General features: G+C 38.1%; 1 protein-coding gene across 2 annotated transcripts in view; it reads right to left on the reverse strand.

Annotated features, from left to right (window-relative positions):
* Positions 1-888: 888 nt before the first annotated feature.
* Positions 889-18,431, reverse strand: part of ggnbp2 (gametogenetin binding protein 2) — a 63,332-nt gene continuing 45,789 nt past the window's right edge. For both annotated transcript variants that reach the window (XM_048612594.1, XM_020514414.2), the window contains exons 7-13: positions 16,824-16,998; positions 15,009-15,200; positions 12,975-13,125; positions 11,737-11,862; positions 9,584-9,735; positions 8,877-9,119; positions 889-1,570 (exon numbers count right to left, since the gene is read on the reverse strand). In XM_048612594.1, the coding sequence (XP_048468551.1) occupies positions 1,373-1,570; positions 8,877-9,119; positions 9,584-9,735; positions 11,737-11,862; positions 12,975-13,125; positions 15,009-15,200; positions 16,824-16,998 (1,237 nt within the window). In that variant the 3' untranslated portion in view covers positions 889-1,372. The remainder of the gene's footprint in view (positions 1,571-8,876; positions 9,120-9,583; positions 9,736-11,736; positions 11,863-12,974; positions 13,126-15,008; positions 15,201-16,823; positions 16,999-18,431) is intronic.

The following is an 18,431-nucleotide window of genomic DNA, read 5'->3' on the forward strand; positions in this document are numbered from 1 at the left end:
TAACACGAACTATTTTAGAAGTTCTGCTCAGATAACTCCGCTAACTTTGGTGCATTTTTAATGGTGTAACATGCATATTTCAAATAATATAAAAGAGACCAGAACAATCAAGTCGTTACAAAAAATTTCAACTTAGTCAACAATAAATGCTGCTAAAATCTAAACATGTTAAAATCCCTATCCCAACATATTTAACTTTAATGGTTTGTTGCAGTCCACCAGTTCAACAAATATTGCTTTATCTTGAGTATAACAGATAGTATTGGTGTGTGCGTAAAACAAATGTTCTGATGCAGAAAAATCTGAAGGTACTGAGTCTTTTACTTTCTGTAAAAAAAATTGGTCATTTTATTTTGGAGGAAGCATTACAGTTCAGATAAATTTGAAGCTGGTTTACAGAAAGCTTAAAAATATTTTTACAAGGCAGGAATATAATTTCCCAGCAGTCATTTGAAATGCACCACCCAATACAACAGCTTTAACAAATTACTCTACTGGAATGGATTAATGCTTAGTAATTTAGAAAAAATATAAATTGGCAATCCAGTAGGTTCATTAAACTAGCTGGACAATGAATAAATTAAAGTAACAGTATGCTTTGGCGGCAGTTTATTAATCACAAGAATTAACTTCTAGAATTCTTGCTGCAGTGGATCTTGTTGAGAAATCTTATAATTGTATTTGTTCACCTCATGCAAAGCATCCTTAGCACTGAAATAATAAATGGATTTATGTTCAGATAAAACCAAAATGAAATTGCTTAAATATGCTAAGTGTATCCCTTCAGCTAGTCTGTTCAAATAAAACTATGGCAGATTCAGTGTTTGAGGCATGTATTCAAGTTTTAGAAGATACAATTTGATCATAGAAACACAACACAATTTGATATGCATATCAATAAATATTCTTTATTTGTAAATTCTGCACATTGCGCTTGTACATATTACATCCAAACATCATTTTAAATGGATGTCTTTTGTAAAACCTTAAATCAGAAGTTTCATTTTTCTCTGTACACATTTATTGGTAGGACATCTCTCGTCACTAGACATTTGTATAATTCTCACAGTAAAGAGAAACATTTAGTGAGTGGGAGAGGAGAGGCTTTGTTGAAAAGTATCAGTAAGCTTTTGCAGACATCTGGCTGAATACTGCATAAGCTTCAAGAAAGCAGATGAGCAAAAATGTGCTCCCCACCACCAGCCTGGGAGATTGTAGAAAGAAAAATAAAATAAACCACACCACCAATTGTTCAAAGTAAAATTATGTAACAGGAAACAAAAATCTAAATTTCTTAAGATTGAGAGAGAAGGCGCAGTGGTCATTGAGAGTGTTTGTGTAGAAAAGGATAGCTTCTGTTTCAAGCTCTTTGCTAGTTTACACCAGCTGTCGTCAGCCAACCATTGCAGACATTGTAGTCATTGGAGCGACAATATTTGTTAAATTTCTCCTTTAGATGCTGCCGGTATTGTTCTCGGTTGACATAGAAAGATTGGTTATTAGTCATAAATGCCTGTATTTCATCTTGGGTAATGAAAATCTCTTCCTCAGATGTACATTCAGATTCTTCCTGAAAAATCAAGCCATTGCAAATTAAGCACCAACTTACAGAACGAGGACTGGTGTACTACAAATTTTAAAGTCAACCAGCAGTGAGCTACATGAGAAGAACAGAGCAAGACTTACTACGAAGACACTGACATGAAACATTACTCTCCATAGATGCTGCCTGACTTAGTTGGTATTTATGGTGTAGATTGTATTTTACAAAAATGACTAATTTTATTTGGGACTGTCATTGAGGTTATTCAATGAGTGATAACTGAATACTGAATTTGCAGTTATAAACTTAACAAGGAGCTTATAAAGAAACCTACACAAAAGTCATTACCAAATAAATTTCCTGTTCAGGTAATTGAGATACTTCAATGAAATATCATATAATCAGAAACAATATTTTTGTTATCTCAAACTCATGTCCACTTCAGTAACTTTTCTGATGTGTATAAAAGTGATCAAGTTCTACCTGACTTAGCTTACAGGTTCCTACTTTATCTGATTAAATATTCTTAGTGAATAATTTTTAAAAAAAGTTTAACAAGGAATCTGGACCTATTAACCGTTATTTGTCGAAGTTCTTAATTTCCACTTCAGTCAAAATAAGTAAGGAGTTGGAGTATTTTACAGGGTGCAGAGATTACATTAGATGGATGGATGTTTTAAGAAAGTTAGTGCTGAATTAATTCATTTGTGAAACTATCAATATTCAATGAGCAAGAGTATTACAGAAACAGAGCTAATTTTTCCCATATGAAAACAACCTGGTTGTCTCAATCGTCTCTCACCAGCTGGAGTGCTTTTTAAGAGATGTGAACATACCTCCAGAGGATTAGCCTGGGTCTCTGGTTTATTAATCAAATGACATAACCCCTATACCAGTCTGATATGTAAAAGATCTTGCATCAAAAAACCTTCTAACACCTTAGGAAGCTCTTGCAACATCTAAAATGAATTGCAGTGACAGTAATTCTTCATTACTTCAGTAAGCATTAGTCTAGCTTGGCTATGCAAAATCAAGTGGAATTTGGCACCCAAATCTTTCTATTACAGATGGAGTGTATTATCACTGGCTATAGGTAAGTTTGTTGAGAGTAATATAGTTCCTAACTTTACGTTTACGAATATTAAAAGAAAAATGCGGGCATGCTTGAAGCATGTAGCTGAGCTAAATAAAACCAGTTTGTGGCTAGTTTGTCTTAGAAATGCAGAAAAATATAGAAATCAAGGTTTGGGACTAAAAAATCATGTGCAAAAGGCTTCTAAAAGTTAAAATAAGGAATATGCCAGACATATGCTGTTGAATCTTGTATCTTAGTTCGTTGTTAGAAAAACTAAAATTATCTTGTTTGGATGTGTTATGTTACACTTCCATGGCAGGTGGGACTTGACCCTGAACATTCTGGCCTAGAGGAATGAACATTCCCACTGCGCCTCAAGATCCTCTACTGATTGTTAGCAGCTGTTAGTTTTTCAGTTGATCAAATGTTAGAATGAGCTCCGTCTAGTGGTAAGCTATTACACATAAAAAGGATTCAGAGATAGTGGGAAATGCCGATGATGGAGAATCTGAGATAACAAGGTGTAGAGAATGGATGCACAATCCAGACCCGAAACGGGCAGCTTTCCTGCACCTCGGATGCTGCTTGGCCTGCTGTGTTCATCCAGCTCTACACCTTGTAATCACACATAAAAAGGAGACAGATTTGAAAATATTGAAAGAAGGTTGACTTTAGTTAAGAGCCTGTATCAGAAACAGCTAATGCAGCATTTCCTGACTCAGTCTTTCTGTTCCAGTCTAGCTATCACCCCCACTTAGGAAACTGACTTTTTTTTCTTAAAGAGTGGTGGGGGGAGGGGGGAAGAGAAGAAAGAGGGCGTGGAGAAGAGGGGAACAATTTAGGTAACCAACCCTGCCATCAAGAATAAAGCAACACCAGCTGAATAACACTCAAATGTTCTGTGTGGGTAATGCCAGAAACAATTAGTTTTGCACTTTGTCTGTCTATGCCAAGATGTAACCACATTAGCTCCATAGCTGCTTTATCAATAGCCTGTCTCCGACATTCAGCTCCAATCCAAACTAATAAGAGGCAGCAGGAGCAGAATTAATATTGAGGTTTGGCCTGACAAGTGATTTTAACATCACTGCATGCATCAGGGGACAAATAAATTCCAACGAAAGACCATAAACCACCTCACGTTGTTACACTAACGCCTCACCAGTTTTCCAAGATTCATTAGTAACATCTATAGCTATACTAACAATATCACAAGAGAACAGCTGAGGTCATAGATCCATAGATTCACACAGCGCAGAAAAAACCTTTTCGGCCCACTGAGTCTGCACCGACAAAGTGCGCTAGTCCCAGTTTCCTGCACTTGTCCCATATCCTTGAATATTATGATATCTGAAGTGCTCATCCAATTTTTTTTTGCAAAAAAATAAAAAGGTTCAGATTTCCAGCCTCCATAACCTACTCAAGCAGTGCAATCCAGATTCCAGCTACCTGCAGAATGAAAAAGTTTTTGTTCCCAAATCCTCTCGATCTCCTGTCTCTTACCCTAAAATGATGCCCTCTTGTGACTGACCCCTCAACCAAGGGGAACAGTTGCTCTCTATTCACCCTGTCCATGCACCCGAGTCTTCTCTGGTCTAAAGAAAACAATCCAAGCCTATCTAGTTTCTCCTTATAGCTCAATTTCTCCATCTCCGGCAACATCCTGGTGAACCATCTCTATACCCCTCTCTAGTGCTAACACATCTTTCGTGTAGTGAGGCAACCAAAAATGCTTACAGTACTCCAACTGTGGCTTGACCAATGCTCTGTTCAACTCCAACATTACCTCCTTGCTCTTGTATTCTATGCCACTATTGATGAAAGCAAGTGTCCCACATACCTTAACTGTCCTATTCGTGTGCTCGCCCGAAGTCATGGATCAGTGAATAATTACCCCAAGATCCCACTGTTCCTCTAAACTACCCAGTGTCCTACTATTCATTTAATATTCTCTCATCTTGTTTCTTCTTTTGAAGTGCATTACCTTGCACTTGTCTGGGTTAAATACCACCGACCACTGGTTTGACCAACTGACCAACCCATCTATATCTTTCTGTAACCTTCAACTATTTTCTTTGCTTTTAAGCACTCTCTACTAATTTTTGTCATCTGCAAATTTGCTTAAATATTCTCCCCATATTTTCATCTATATCATTTATGCATATAAATGAGGGTCCCAGTACTGATCCTTGTGGTACACTGCTCGACACTGGCCTCAAGTCACTCAAACAACCTTCTACCACAACCGTTTGTGTCCTCTTACTAAGCCAGTTTCTGATCTATCTTGCCAAGTCTCCCTCGATTCCTGGTGTTTTGAGCTTCTCCGTTTCCCATGTCGGACCTTGTCAAACGCTTTGCTAAAATTCATATAAACTACAATCAACTGAGCTTCTCTCATTCACACGTGCTCACATTTCCAAAAAAAATTCTGAAAAATTTGTTAGGTATAATCTCCCTCTGACAAAGCAGTGTTGACCATCCCTAATCAACCCATGCCTTCCCAAACAGGTATTAATTTGCTCCTTCAGAGTTTTCTCCAATTATTTCTCTACCACAGAAGAGGGATCAGTCTATAATTTCCCAATTTACCTCTACTACCCTTCTTTAAAAGTGGAACCACATTTGCCACCCTCCAGTCCTGTGCCACTTCCCCCTTGGCCAGACAGGAATCAAAAACTTGGGTCAGAGCCCCTGCAATTTCCTGCCTCACCTCCCAGAGCAGACTGGATGCAATTCATCTAGTCACAGGTGTCTGTTTTCAAGTCTGACAGAGCCTCTAATACCTCCCCAATTTCCTACGTCAGAATGTGCAATTTCTGCAGTCCCTTCTCAGTTCAGTACCTATGTCCTCCTTTTCCAGAGTGAAGGCCGAAGAGAAGTATTCATTCAACACTTCCAATATCATGCGGCTTCTCACACAGGTCACCCCCTTGTTCCCTAACGGACCCTACTCTTTCTCGGGTTAACTTCTTCCTTGTAATTTATAAAATACCTTAGGATTCTCCCTAATCCTGTTTGCAAGTCCCTTTTCATGCCTCTTTTTTGCTCTAATTGCTTTTTTTAAGCTCTCTCCTGCACTTACTGTATTCCTCCAAGGCCACAGGTGAATTGCTCCCTTTAGACTTGCTAAAAGCCATACCCTTCTTCCTCATTCAGTCCTGAATAGTCTTACGCATCCAGGGTTCTCTGAACATATTGCTCCTACATTTCCCTCTAAAGGGTACATGTTGGACCTGTACGCTCCCCAGCTCTTTTTGAATGATTCCCATTGCTCTGCTGTAGACTTATACTAGGAACTGCTCCTTGCAAGTCCTGTGGCCAGATCCTCTTTATTTAAAAGAAAAAAAGTTGCCTTCCCCAATCCAAACCCATCCTTTGCAGGCTATCATTTTCCTTGTGCAGAAGAAAGATGAACCCTACCGTTTTGTGGTTGCTATGACTTAAATGTTCCTTCACTGCCATATTGAACACTTGTCTAGCTTCTTTCCTCAGAACCATATCTAGCACTGCACTATCCTTTGTTGAGCCTTCTACGTAGTTACAGAAAATTCCCCTGGATATATTTCAAGAAATCCACCCCTCCTACACACTTAAAGCTATGACCAGCCCAATTTATATTAGGAAAGTTAAAATCCCCCAGTATAATAACCCAATTATTACTCTTATACACCTTTGAACCATCTACATATTTGCTCCTCTATTTCCTGCTGACTCTTTGGGGGCCTATAATATACTCCTAGTAAAGTAGCTACCCCTTAACGTTCTTAAGTTCTACCCACAAAGCCTCGTTTAAGGACCCTTCCAAGAAATCATCTCTCCTTATTGCAGTATCGGACTCCTTAATTAATAGTGCTACACCACCACCCTTTTTACACCCTCCTCGGTCTTGCCTAAAAGATCATATAGACCAGGATGTCATGTTGCCAGTCCAGCTCTTCCCTCAACCATGTTTCTGTGATGGCAACAATATCATACTTCCATGCAACTAACTCAGACTTATTTATTACACTCCTATCATTAAAGTAAAGACCACACTCAGTCTCCCCCCCGACCATCCCACGTCTCAAAATCTCAAGTTCAGAACACAATTGGCTTTGCATGCCTTCATCCATTCAGCCAAGTGGCAGTACAAATTTACACAATTGTTAAGGACTTCTTTCAAGAAACCCAAGAATGCAACCTGTTATTTGGCACTGTTGCTAGGTAGTAAGTGTCAATTAAAGCTGGTAGAGAGTGTCCCATTTTCACTGAAAAGCAGTTCTTAATACAAACTATTGCTTAAGGTTTTAAATGAGGACCTGCAGCTTGGGTGGCAGTTGGAATTGCCGAGTTTACTGGCTTTCGTGCAAATGTTTCGTCTCCCCTCTAGGAGACATCGTCAGTGCTGTATAACCTCCGTTGCAGTGTTGTTCCGTCCCACTCTGAATTTATATGGCCCAGTCCATCGTGGTGGGCAGTCTGATTTCCGGTTTTGTATCACAGTGGTATGTAGATAGGCTCTATTTCAACATGTTTGTTGATTGCATCGGTGGTTGAAAACCAGGCCTCCAAGAATTCTCATGTTGGTCTTTGTCTCGCTTGTCCTAGTACTGTAACTTGGTCCCAGTCAAATTGATCTCCTATGTCAGAGTGACTGTCTTTAACAGCCAGGTATATGAACAAATTAATGGAACACCCATGAGTGCACTCATCTTGGGGCTCATAGCGGAAGCTGTTATGCAAAGACTGGAGCGCACAGCCCTTCCCCAGATCCAGCCTAAACGATGGGACAGATACATGGACAATACCTTTGTGATCACTAAATTAGCAAAGTTAGAAGAAACACAACACCTTATTAACAGAATATTCCCCAGGGGAGACTAGAACAATCAACTCTAGTTTCTAGACATAATGGTGGAATGACACACGAAATCTGAATTATAACAGTAACCACCCAGGCATCCAGAGCTGTGTTAAGACTCTAAACGAGCTGCACAAAAACGAGGAGGAACACTTATACGGAGTCTTTGCAAACAATGATTATCCGATTAGCTTCGTCTGCTGATGCCTGGCAAACAAACAACGCCAGGACGACACTGTACGTCCCAACACACTGACCACCCTGCCCTATGTTAGAAACACACGAACCAATAGCCACACTTCACCAGTTACACTCAAATATGAAAGACCCCATGCCCACAATGAGCAGGACAAACGTGACATTTAAAATACCACGCAGCAACTGCGAGAAACACTACCTTAGGACAGGCAGGCAGGAAAACGCCACCAGGATATATGAACACCAACTCGCAGCGAAATGACATGACCAATTCTCCCTCGTTTCAATACACTCCAACATAGAAGGACATCAATTTGACTTGGACAAAGTTACAGTAATAGGACAAGCGAGACAAAGACAAGCACAAGAATTCCTGGAGGTCTGGTTTTCAGCCACCGATGCAATTAACAAACATGTTCAAATAGGGCCTATCTATGTACTACTAATGGTACAAAACCGCCCACCATGACAGACCGGACCATATAAATTCAGAGCAGGACAGAACAGTGCTTCAACAGAGATAATACAGCACTAACGATGTCACCTAAAAGGGAGACGAAACTTTTGCACAAAAACCAGTCAGCTCGGCGAACCAAACAACAACAACAAACTATTGCTTCTAGCAATTTTACACACAAAGCCATTAATAAGCAGTTTAATTTGGATAAAAGAAAAATTAGTTCCAATAAACTAAGTTTGTAGAAATTTGAATTGAGGTGATAACGGCTTGCTGCTATTCAATGAGTCAAATCAGTTCTTTTCCTCTGAGCCCTCTAATTAAAACCGCATTTTCAACCTCAGCCTTTTGACGCTGCCATGTTGCAATTGCTGAAAATTTGAATACTTGGCAGACAAAGTGTTTTGAAGTTTTACTATCTTTTTTCAAAGCTTTGTAACATATGCTGTATAAACAAAAGCAAGATATTCAACTAGTGTTCTTGTCTTAAAATTAGTTACAAATTTTGGGTTATACTTACATCAAAAAAGAGAAAATCACAATGATTTCAGACAATAATTTTGCAAAAAGGCACATTACATTGGAATTATGCATAAATATCTGTAGTCGTGAGCTTGCAAAGTCTAGAAATAACAATTAGCAGTTTGAAGCTTACTCTTAAGTATAAAACAGTGAATTGCTGACAAACTATATTACTACATCTAATTGGATCCCAGTTTTTAAGAAGTGCTTAAACATTATGAATTACAACTTTAATACTTACAAGTAGTTCCTTTAAGGTTTTTGTGCTTCTTCCCCAGTCAGGCAGACAAGGTGATGGAATTTGTGAAGATTGTGCAAAATGCTTTTCTGACAGAATCTGTGCTACCCAAGCTGGCTGTTGACCACCTTTCTCTATTGAATTACAGCTATCTTTGGTTTTTTCATGGTGTAATTCATTATGGAAAGTGTTACCCAGATTTTCTTGTCTGCTTAGGTCTATGTTACAATCTCCAGTATTTTCACCCTAAGGAGAAGACATGGGGAAAAAAATTAGATAGTTTTTTGGCCATTTAAAATAGAAAGCGAATCTAACAGAAGAGTTTCCCTGGATGCAAAACAAAACACGTGTTCAGTCACCTCACCAAAAAAACAGGATAGCCACTAAATTGGGAAAAAGAACTTAACAGGTGGTACAATCATTTTCAATGTTATTCCAGGGAAAGGAATATTCCCAGTCCCTTAGAGGAAAAATCTTGCCGATTTTGGTGAAAGCAATTTAGAAATGATGCAAGTGTTGAAATCCAGACATATAAAAAGATATCACTCAGAATTAATGGAGCAGCCACTTGTCAATGGCACTAAAGCTAGGTAGTTTTAGTCCCACTTTTGATGGAGAAAGGCATGAAGCGGAAAGTGCATATTTAAAGGCACCAGTTATATATTCCAGGCACATGTGACTGCCTAAAAATAATCAAAACAAACACTTACATCGTCACATTTTACACCTTTGCCTTTCTTTTTTTTCTTCTTGTTTTTGCCTTTTGTATTCTCTTCAGTAGCATTGGCCCAGCATTCTACGCAACTATCCACACCATCCTCCTCTTTGTCTTCTACACAGTGATGTGCACAACTGTCATCACCTAACAAGCACATAAAGATGTTAACTTCAGTTTTTTTACGCAATTTAAAACCTAATATTTGTAGTTTTCTACCAGGTTCAACAAAAAAAAAAGTGGATGCTATAAGCAAGCAGCACTAAAATTCATAGTATAGCAACACACCCAAAATATGCAACATTTGGAAACATTCTGACGGTCAGATTTCTATTCAGCTAGTATCTGTAGCATAATTTTAGGAACCCAATAGCAACTATGCACGCAGATAATAAAGAAAACTAGCTTTCACTGCCTAAAAGTTTTTAAAAAGTGTTTAAAGTTAAAAACAGTAGCAATCTTGCCAGCTTGATTTCTAGAACAGGGTTGGGCCAACACATACCTGAAGAGCCTTCCTTTAAAGGGGGAAAAAAAGCCTAAATGCTATTATGAGCAGCAAAACAAAAATTCAGCATTTCTAAACTAAATAAATAGTAAATTGTCAAGACTGTTACAACGCACAACTTGCACATACAAAAAAAAAGTTGAATTTATATATCAGGAAAGAAAAATCAAAATAGACCGAATTCTGAAGTTAAATTGGCTTATTTACTTTTTTCTTTGTAGTTACAGTACATCTTCTGTAGAATATGCCAATTTTAATGATTAAGCATGTTGGAAAGCAAGATGTAAAGCTTAATAGTATTATTAAAAAAATGTTTCTACTGAATTGAGCTAAAAAGACTTTTACATATGAAAACACAAGAATAAAAATAGCTCGTAAAAATTATTGAACTTTAATTGTTGGTAAAATCTTTAAAAAGTATCATGGTATTTTTCAGATCATTTAACAAAAGGCACAAAATAATTCAATGTCTCCGCTATATTTGAAACAATAAAACCTGCAATCATAGAATCTATGCCTCAAACCAAAAGGCATCATTTACTACCATACTTAACTGGTTTGAACTTTTAATTTACCCTTTTAAAGACCACAAGTAGCACATATTTCCTAAAATAATCCTTAAAAGTGTTACTGTGCAGTCCAAAAGCAGAGAAGAAAGTTGATAAAGTATTGAATAATTCGAGGATTGGGTTTACATCTATTTCTTTGATTTGTCATTTTCCAGACTGATTTTTTTTTTTTGAAAAAGTAGTTTTTTCAGTGGTAATAAACTGACTGGGAAAGTTGCCGCCTATAAATGAGACTTTGAAGAATCACATGCAGCTTCAGAGCTGTGTGTTGTCAACCTGGTGTGGATACACAGAAAGCACAATCCGCTGTTACATCCGCGACAGACCACAAGACACAGCAAACACACTCGTCACCCTTACGCACATCAGAGAGATAGAGATGACCACAAGACTGCTCAGACCCCTAGGTATCAGGCTAGCCCACAAAATCAACAACCAACCTATGACAGCTACTGACGAATGTAAAGGATCCCATGCCCAAAACCAATAGAACTAACGTAATATACAAAATACCATGCAAGGCCTGAAAAACATTACATAAGCCAAACTGGAAGAAAACTGACAATAAGGATACAGAAACACTAACTGCTTTCAATACATATGGACAAAGGAGGACATGCATTTGAATGGGACAACATATCCATAATAGCATGAGCCAAACAGACACATGCCAGGGAATTCCTGGAGGCCTAGCATTCCAACCAGAACTCCATCAAACACATTGAACTGGACCCGATATATAAACCACTGAAAAACAGAACCGGAACTAAGGCTGCCACCCCAGCAAATCGAGGCATATAAATAACAAGCAGGACAGAACACCAATGCTTCACTGGAGGCGCACCGACGATGTTACCCAACAGGGTGATGAAATGCCTGCAACCAAAACACACTGGCTTGGCAAGCAAGTCTACAACCTCATCCACAACCCGGGCTACAAATCTTCTCAAAATCTTCAGACCTGGTCTTAAATGCCAGCTCCATCACACATGTTGGGTGCTTACTTAAATTATTTTCCAATTTTGAAGGTGTTGATTCCATAAAATATTTCATAAGTTATATTAAACCTCTAACCTGTTTCATCATGATTGCAGATACCTTCAGTGCAAGCTACATCTGATCCTTCTCGGGAACCAGTTTCACTGCCTTCCATGCTTGATGAGTAACCACAGTCACTGCCATTACAATGTGGAGATAAACCTGAGGTGAAAACAAAAACATACCAAGAATTAATTTCAATGAAACCCATATCGATAATATGGTTATGATAGTAAACCGTTGTTTTAAAGTATTTCAGTAAGATTAGTAGTAGGTACAACTTCTTGCCAATTTCATGACTAAACCACTTCCACCAGCGCAGGAAATAAAGTTTAAAAAGGCCTTATGTCTTCAGTTCTTTGCCCACTAAAATAATGATAGAGTTGGATCAAATCAATAATATAAACAACACAGAATCCAACAACTTTGGCTTTAGAGCAGCTTGGGTTAGATTGCACTCAGTTGTTCCTATCTTACAATCAGGTTTCTTGCAACATCTGCTTAGAAGCAGGGGAGTTTGAGTCAAAGGCTATAAATTAAAGGCTCGTTTCAAGCAGATATTTCAGTGTAGAGATGCAGTGCTACATCAGAAAGCGACATGCAGATGGAACAATATACAAAGGCTCCATCTGTTGTTTCAAAGAATGCTAAAAGATCCTATAGCATTAGTCAACAAGCAGGGAGTCGTTTCAGTATCTCCTACAATCTCAGAATCCCTACAGTGCAGATAGAGGCTACTCAGCCCATCAAGTCTGCACCAACCCTCTGAAGAGCATCCCTTCGAGACCCACCCCATCCCATAAACCTGCATTGCCCACAACCAATCCACTTAAACTGCACGTCTTTGGACTGTGGAAATACACCAGAGCATCCAGTGGAAACCCATGCAGATAGTCACCCATGGCTGAAATTGAACCCAGGTCCTTGGCACTGAGGCAGCAGTGCTAACTACTGTGCCATCATGCCACTTGGATCCTGACCAATAATCTTCTCAAATCATCACCAAAAATAGATAAGCTAATGATTCACCTGATGCAACACCAATATTTTAAAGAATTCATTGTATGTTAAGGTATTTCAAGACAGATGACATACCACTAGAACTAATTTTTAAACAAAAAGATCCTCAGGATAATCCAAGACCTTGACCTTGTTTCGAGCAGAGCAATTAAAGCAAAACTCAGGCTAAAAATCAGAAGCAGAATGTTCATTAAGCCTCACCTCTGAATTGGCAAAATACACACCCACAAACACTGGCACAACAGCATACATACCTTTCTTGGTTTTAGGTGATCCAAGTAGATTTTCACTGCCAGGGCACGTGCACGAGGTACTTTCATTTGTAACAATTACTTCAACTCTACCATTTGCATCTTCAATGCTGCCACAGTCTTTACAGCTACTTTCCACCGACTCTGGTGTTGTCTGAAATGATATTTAGATACAGGATCTAATTTTAAACCAGATTGCCTAGGAAAATATACTTTGATTCAATGCTCCCTATGGGACTGAAGGGCAAGTTAAAACGAGACATGTGATCAAGGCAAGTATTGGTCTATAAGCATCCAGTGGCAGAGTGTATTTGGAATATTTAAAAATTACCGAGTTTCAAGAAAAGGCTTTAGAACAGCGATCAGGAATTTCATAAAGGTTTTCTTGACAAATCTGAAAGCTGAGATGGAAACAAATGGACAGTTAAGTAGATATGGTGCCCATGGACTTTCAAGAGACAAGGTAGGATGCATGATGAGGAGGATGATGATTCAGGTCAATAAAATTTGAAGGCAGCAAAAAAAAACCAAACAAACAAACAACTGATTATAAAGGAGTTAAGGCAGCTTTCTCAATGGCTGGATGTGGGTAATAGTACCTCACAGGAGTCTGTTCTAGGAAGACTTCACTGTGTGAGATATATACAAGAGTACATAATTTTAAAATTATTCAAATGTGTTGTGAAGTGAGGAATATTTGAGGACCCAAAAACTACAAGCAAATTAAAAAAAAAAATGAAGAAACAGGAAAAAAAGCACAGGATGAAATTCAGTAGCATAAAATGAAGCTACACAATTCATACAAAAATAAAGCTATACATTAAATGGAGAAATCTGGATGATATAGAAGACTGGATCTTAAACTGTTGCACCTTAAATGGATGTGGCAACATAAATGCTAACTGAATACAAGGTTTAATAACCAGGAACAAAAAGTATAAAAAGGCAAATTGTAGATAATTATGCAAAACCACAGCAAAATACTGTGTGCAGTTTGGGCTTCACAATGCAGTACAGATAGAGACAGAGGGCACAACTCATTCATTTAAAAAAAAAATTGGAGAAGTACAAATACAAAGTTGGGGAAAGAGAACAACTGTTCATTAGAGTACTGAGATAATGGGTAATTGGGTAGCAATTCTTAAAATAATTAAGAAGTGGGACTGGATATGTAAAGATCACTTCCTGCAGTTAACAGTTTAAAATAAGATTCATAAATAAAAATACTAAGTGCCATAGATTTAGAATGGAGATGTTTTTAAGAGTTTGAAGGCTGTGAAACACACAGCCACAAAAGGTTTTTTTTAAAATCAGAGATAATGCCAGCATTTAAATAAGGTGATATAACTGGTTGAAGGATTTGTAGATAAAATGATGAGTAAACAGCATGCATATCAGATTAGGACAATTGATTGAGTGGGCAGAGGTAGCCAAGTGAATTGGTTATGTTTATTGGTTGTACCTTCTATGCAATAATATACAATCTACAGACTGACTCACTCAATTCCATGGACATTATATCTACCAAGCAGTTTAACAATTATGTTTTTATTTGGAGTTGACTAATTATCGCAAGACCCCAAAAAGGTAGATCAATATTGAAAGCTAATTTGCAAGAATATAACAATTGATGCTTCTTAAAATCAGTACAAAGGAGCATTAAGAGGCAGCTTATCAAAAGAGTGTACAACAATAGCAAGATCTTGCACAGCAAAGAGGCACGGAGGGAAAACAAGCACTGCTTCAGCTGTAATGAAGATGTGGAAAAGATTGGAAGAAAGATTGCTCACTAATTAGCTAATAAAATTGTATAAGTGCAGCAAATAATTGAAGTGAAAACAAATGTTAACAGGATTCAAATAGACATTAAGATTATAGGCTTCTGCTAATAAAGGGTATATTTCACTTCACAATTATGTACATGATCAGTAATAATGGACCATCACTGACAAAGGCAAGGAGAAATCCAAATTTGTGAAAACAAGGAATGTTTGATCAATTTAAAAATATGAACGTTAACGGCATTTTTCTACTTACTTCTTCTTGGGCTTTAGTTTCTCCTGGAGTTTGAAGTTGGGTAGATATTTCACAGGCACATTTATTTTTACGTCTGTTTTTCCGTTTTTGACGTTTCTTTTCTTGCTTAAGCTCTCGAACTCTCTCCTCTTCAGAGAGTTCCTCACAAAGCTGCTCCAATCGACTAATACCTTGTACTTTCTCAATTGCCATCTACAGAACAGAGTTCCAGTTTATTAAATACACAAACATACTTCTTTAGTTAAAAATGGCAAAAAGCCAGCTATGCCCTATTTAGTTTAGCAAAATACTCAAATAGCTTTGGTCTCACCAATACAAAGTCTACATCTCTTATTTCAGAGAGAAGTGTGGAGCTGGAGGAACACAGCAGGCCAAGCAGCATCAGAGGAGCAGGAAAGTTGATGCTTCGGGTCGGGACCCTTTAGAAACTGACCCGACCCAACCCAAGTCATTGGCCTCAAAAGCAATCCAATTTTTGTTGTTATCTCTGACTCTCTTATTTCAGAGATCCATTTTTCCAGTTATTGTAGAAACAAGACCTTTCTTAGCAAATTGTTACAGGTCAAATATTTGGAGAAGTTCAAACATGAGTAAATTTTGTACTTTAGTTTTATTTTAACAAAAGGGAGAACCATATATTGTCCTTTTGGTAGTTACCATGTCAGCAACTATTAAAATATATATGCAGCAATTTTTTTTCAAAGCTCTGTGGGATGGTGTTATCATCAACTCAATTTACAAACTCTCTTTGGAGTCTGTTCAACTAATGAAATCTCAAATACCACTTGGTAATTGAAAGAATATTCCAGTTAACCCCCAGGAAAAAATGCTTATTGTTATTATTATTATAGCTGTCATCCAAATAAAGATTGGACAAATGGCACTGTTGTAGTTTGGTGCTTATAATAATTTCTCAAAACAGCTGCACTGTTACACTGAAGAGTTCATCTTTGAACTAAATTGCTGGTAATTTAGCATGCAAAGATCAACTGGGAACATTTCCACCACTTCCTGAAAAAGTGATATCACTAGCAGTTCAATTTAGTTAAGCAGTCAACCCACTAAACAACAAAGTACCAGCTATTTGTTAACTAAGCAATTACTTGCTTCAATTGTACATGTGGATCTCAAATGAATCTCAATGTCCACCCTCCAATCAATTTGGAGACATCGAAGCACATGTATAAATAATGAGTACTCAGGTGAGGTGGACAATGACCAGCGTCCATGGAGCTATTCCCTACTAGTGACTGACTGCAGGAGTGAAAGGGAAATAAAATTTAATTGAAATCTCAATGGAAATTTCAATGAAACTATCAAAAAAAGTTTCAGAAATTACTGAAGTATAAATGGATTAAAATGTAGGAGTCAATAATATTTGGATAAGACTTTTTACATGTCAACCCAATATTTATTCATTGGCCTCAAAAGCAATCCAAATAAAAGTCAAGCCAATTGCATTTGAGATTTTGCACTCATCCTCCGCATTTTTCTCCCCAGACTGTAATGTGTTAGCTGTAACAGGGATGGAGGATTACAAAGCAGGTTGGACAAGAGGAAGTCCTAATCTGCTGTATCCGAGTCAGTCATAACCTGGGGTGGGTGCTAATTTTCTCTCCTTCAAGGACAGCACTGGTATTTGCTTTGTTTCTCCATTGCAATATCACTGATAACAGCCAATTCATCCTGATGTTGCTCCATCACATCATCTTCTCCTCCTTCCTCCCCCCCCAATAAAGGTATAATGCCGGAGAAAAGTTCATCTGAAATCAAAAACGTAAAATGGCCAATTTTACATCAGTAATTAAAGTGTACCTCAAAGCTTTTGCGCAACGCATCAATGCCAAGGTAGAACAGCATCTGCCATGTCTGTTCTTCAGCTCGTAACTTCTGCCAAATTCTGTGCAAGCGTTCATACAGATGAATACCAAGACATGTAAGGACTTCTTCCTGTGCAATGTCTATGGTTTTTGCATGTCGCTCCCTCCGCCTGAAAAACATACATTAGTTAGGTTGGTATTTAAGAAAACAGAGTTGTCCACCGTGTGTTGAAGCTGTTGAGCACCAGAAAGCAGTGTTACCACATTCTACACAAACATTACAGTGACCAAAACAGTCTGCTCCAGAAAAGTCAAAATACTCACTGTACGACAATCTCAAGTGACATACAATACTGCATCTACAGTGAAGCAGCTGTTAGATTAGCCTTCACGGTATAGAATGCCAAGGACCGGATGCCAAATAGATTTAATGGTATGTATTTTTGCACACCCCACCCTGCCCCCCCATCTTGTGGGGCACTAAGGAAGCCATTCACAGAACCTGCCACCATTAAATAAATAGACAGATACTAAATACAACCATTCAGGCTGCCATTTTTAGAAAAACAGGAGTAGGCTATTCAGCCCCTCAAGTATGTTCCAGCATAGAGGTCACGGCTGATCTGTGACCTAACTTCATATACCTGCCTTCAGCCCATATCCTTCAAACCTTTGCTTGTCAAAAAACCTCAGATTTAAAATTAACTGATTTAGTACCAACTTCCATTTGTGGTAGAGTTCCAAACTTCTACCATCCTTTGCATATAGAAGTGCTTCCTAACATCTCTCCTGAACGGTCGACCTAATTTTTAAATATGTTCTAGTTCCAGAACCTCCAATCAGTAGAAATAATTTATCTACCTTGTCTTTTCTTGTTAATATCTTGAAGGCTTTGATCAGATCACCCCATAACCTTCAAATTAGAATAACAGCTGAAACAATTTTACATCTTGCCAGTACCAATTGTCAAAATACCATTGCATTACCACCACCCGAAGTTTCGATGGAAACAGTGTGTGATTTAAACTGCCTTGGAATCTACTGCAGAAACATACTATGCAATCAGTAAATTCAAGTTACTGAAACAACTTTGTTAGATCCATTACTATCAGCGTGCTACACTGCAAGTGTTATGACAATGTTTCTATTTTCTTAGGCCTATCCAACTCTGAACTGTTCATGGCCACAAAAGATCCAGAAATAACCCGTAAAAAAAAAAGAAAGGTGCAGAATGGATTTTTCTGACAAGATACTGAACTTCAGATGTCCAAGGTGGAAAAATATAACCAAAACTCCAACCTAACAAGACAATGATTTTCCCTGCTTTCACAGCCTAAGCCACATTACCAATTTGTGAATAAAAACCAAAAGAACTGCAGATGTTGTAAATCAGGAACAAAAGCAGAAGTTGCTGGAAACTCAGCAGGTCTGGCAGCATCGGTGAAGAAAATATATCAGCGTTAACGCTTTGGGTCAGTTCTGAGAAAGGGTCACCAGGCCCAAAATGCTAGCTTTGATACATTTTCTTCACCGATGCTGCCAGACCTGCTGAGCTTCCAGCAACTTCTGTTTTTGTTAAAATTTGTGAAGTGCTCTGGTCAAT

This window comes from Rhincodon typus, chromosome 26 (genome assembly GCF_021869965.1).
Source record: "Rhincodon typus isolate 14 chromosome 26, sRhiTyp1.1, whole genome shotgun sequence".
Lineage (NCBI taxonomy): Eukaryota > Metazoa > Chordata > Chondrichthyes > Orectolobiformes > Rhincodontidae > Rhincodon > Rhincodon typus.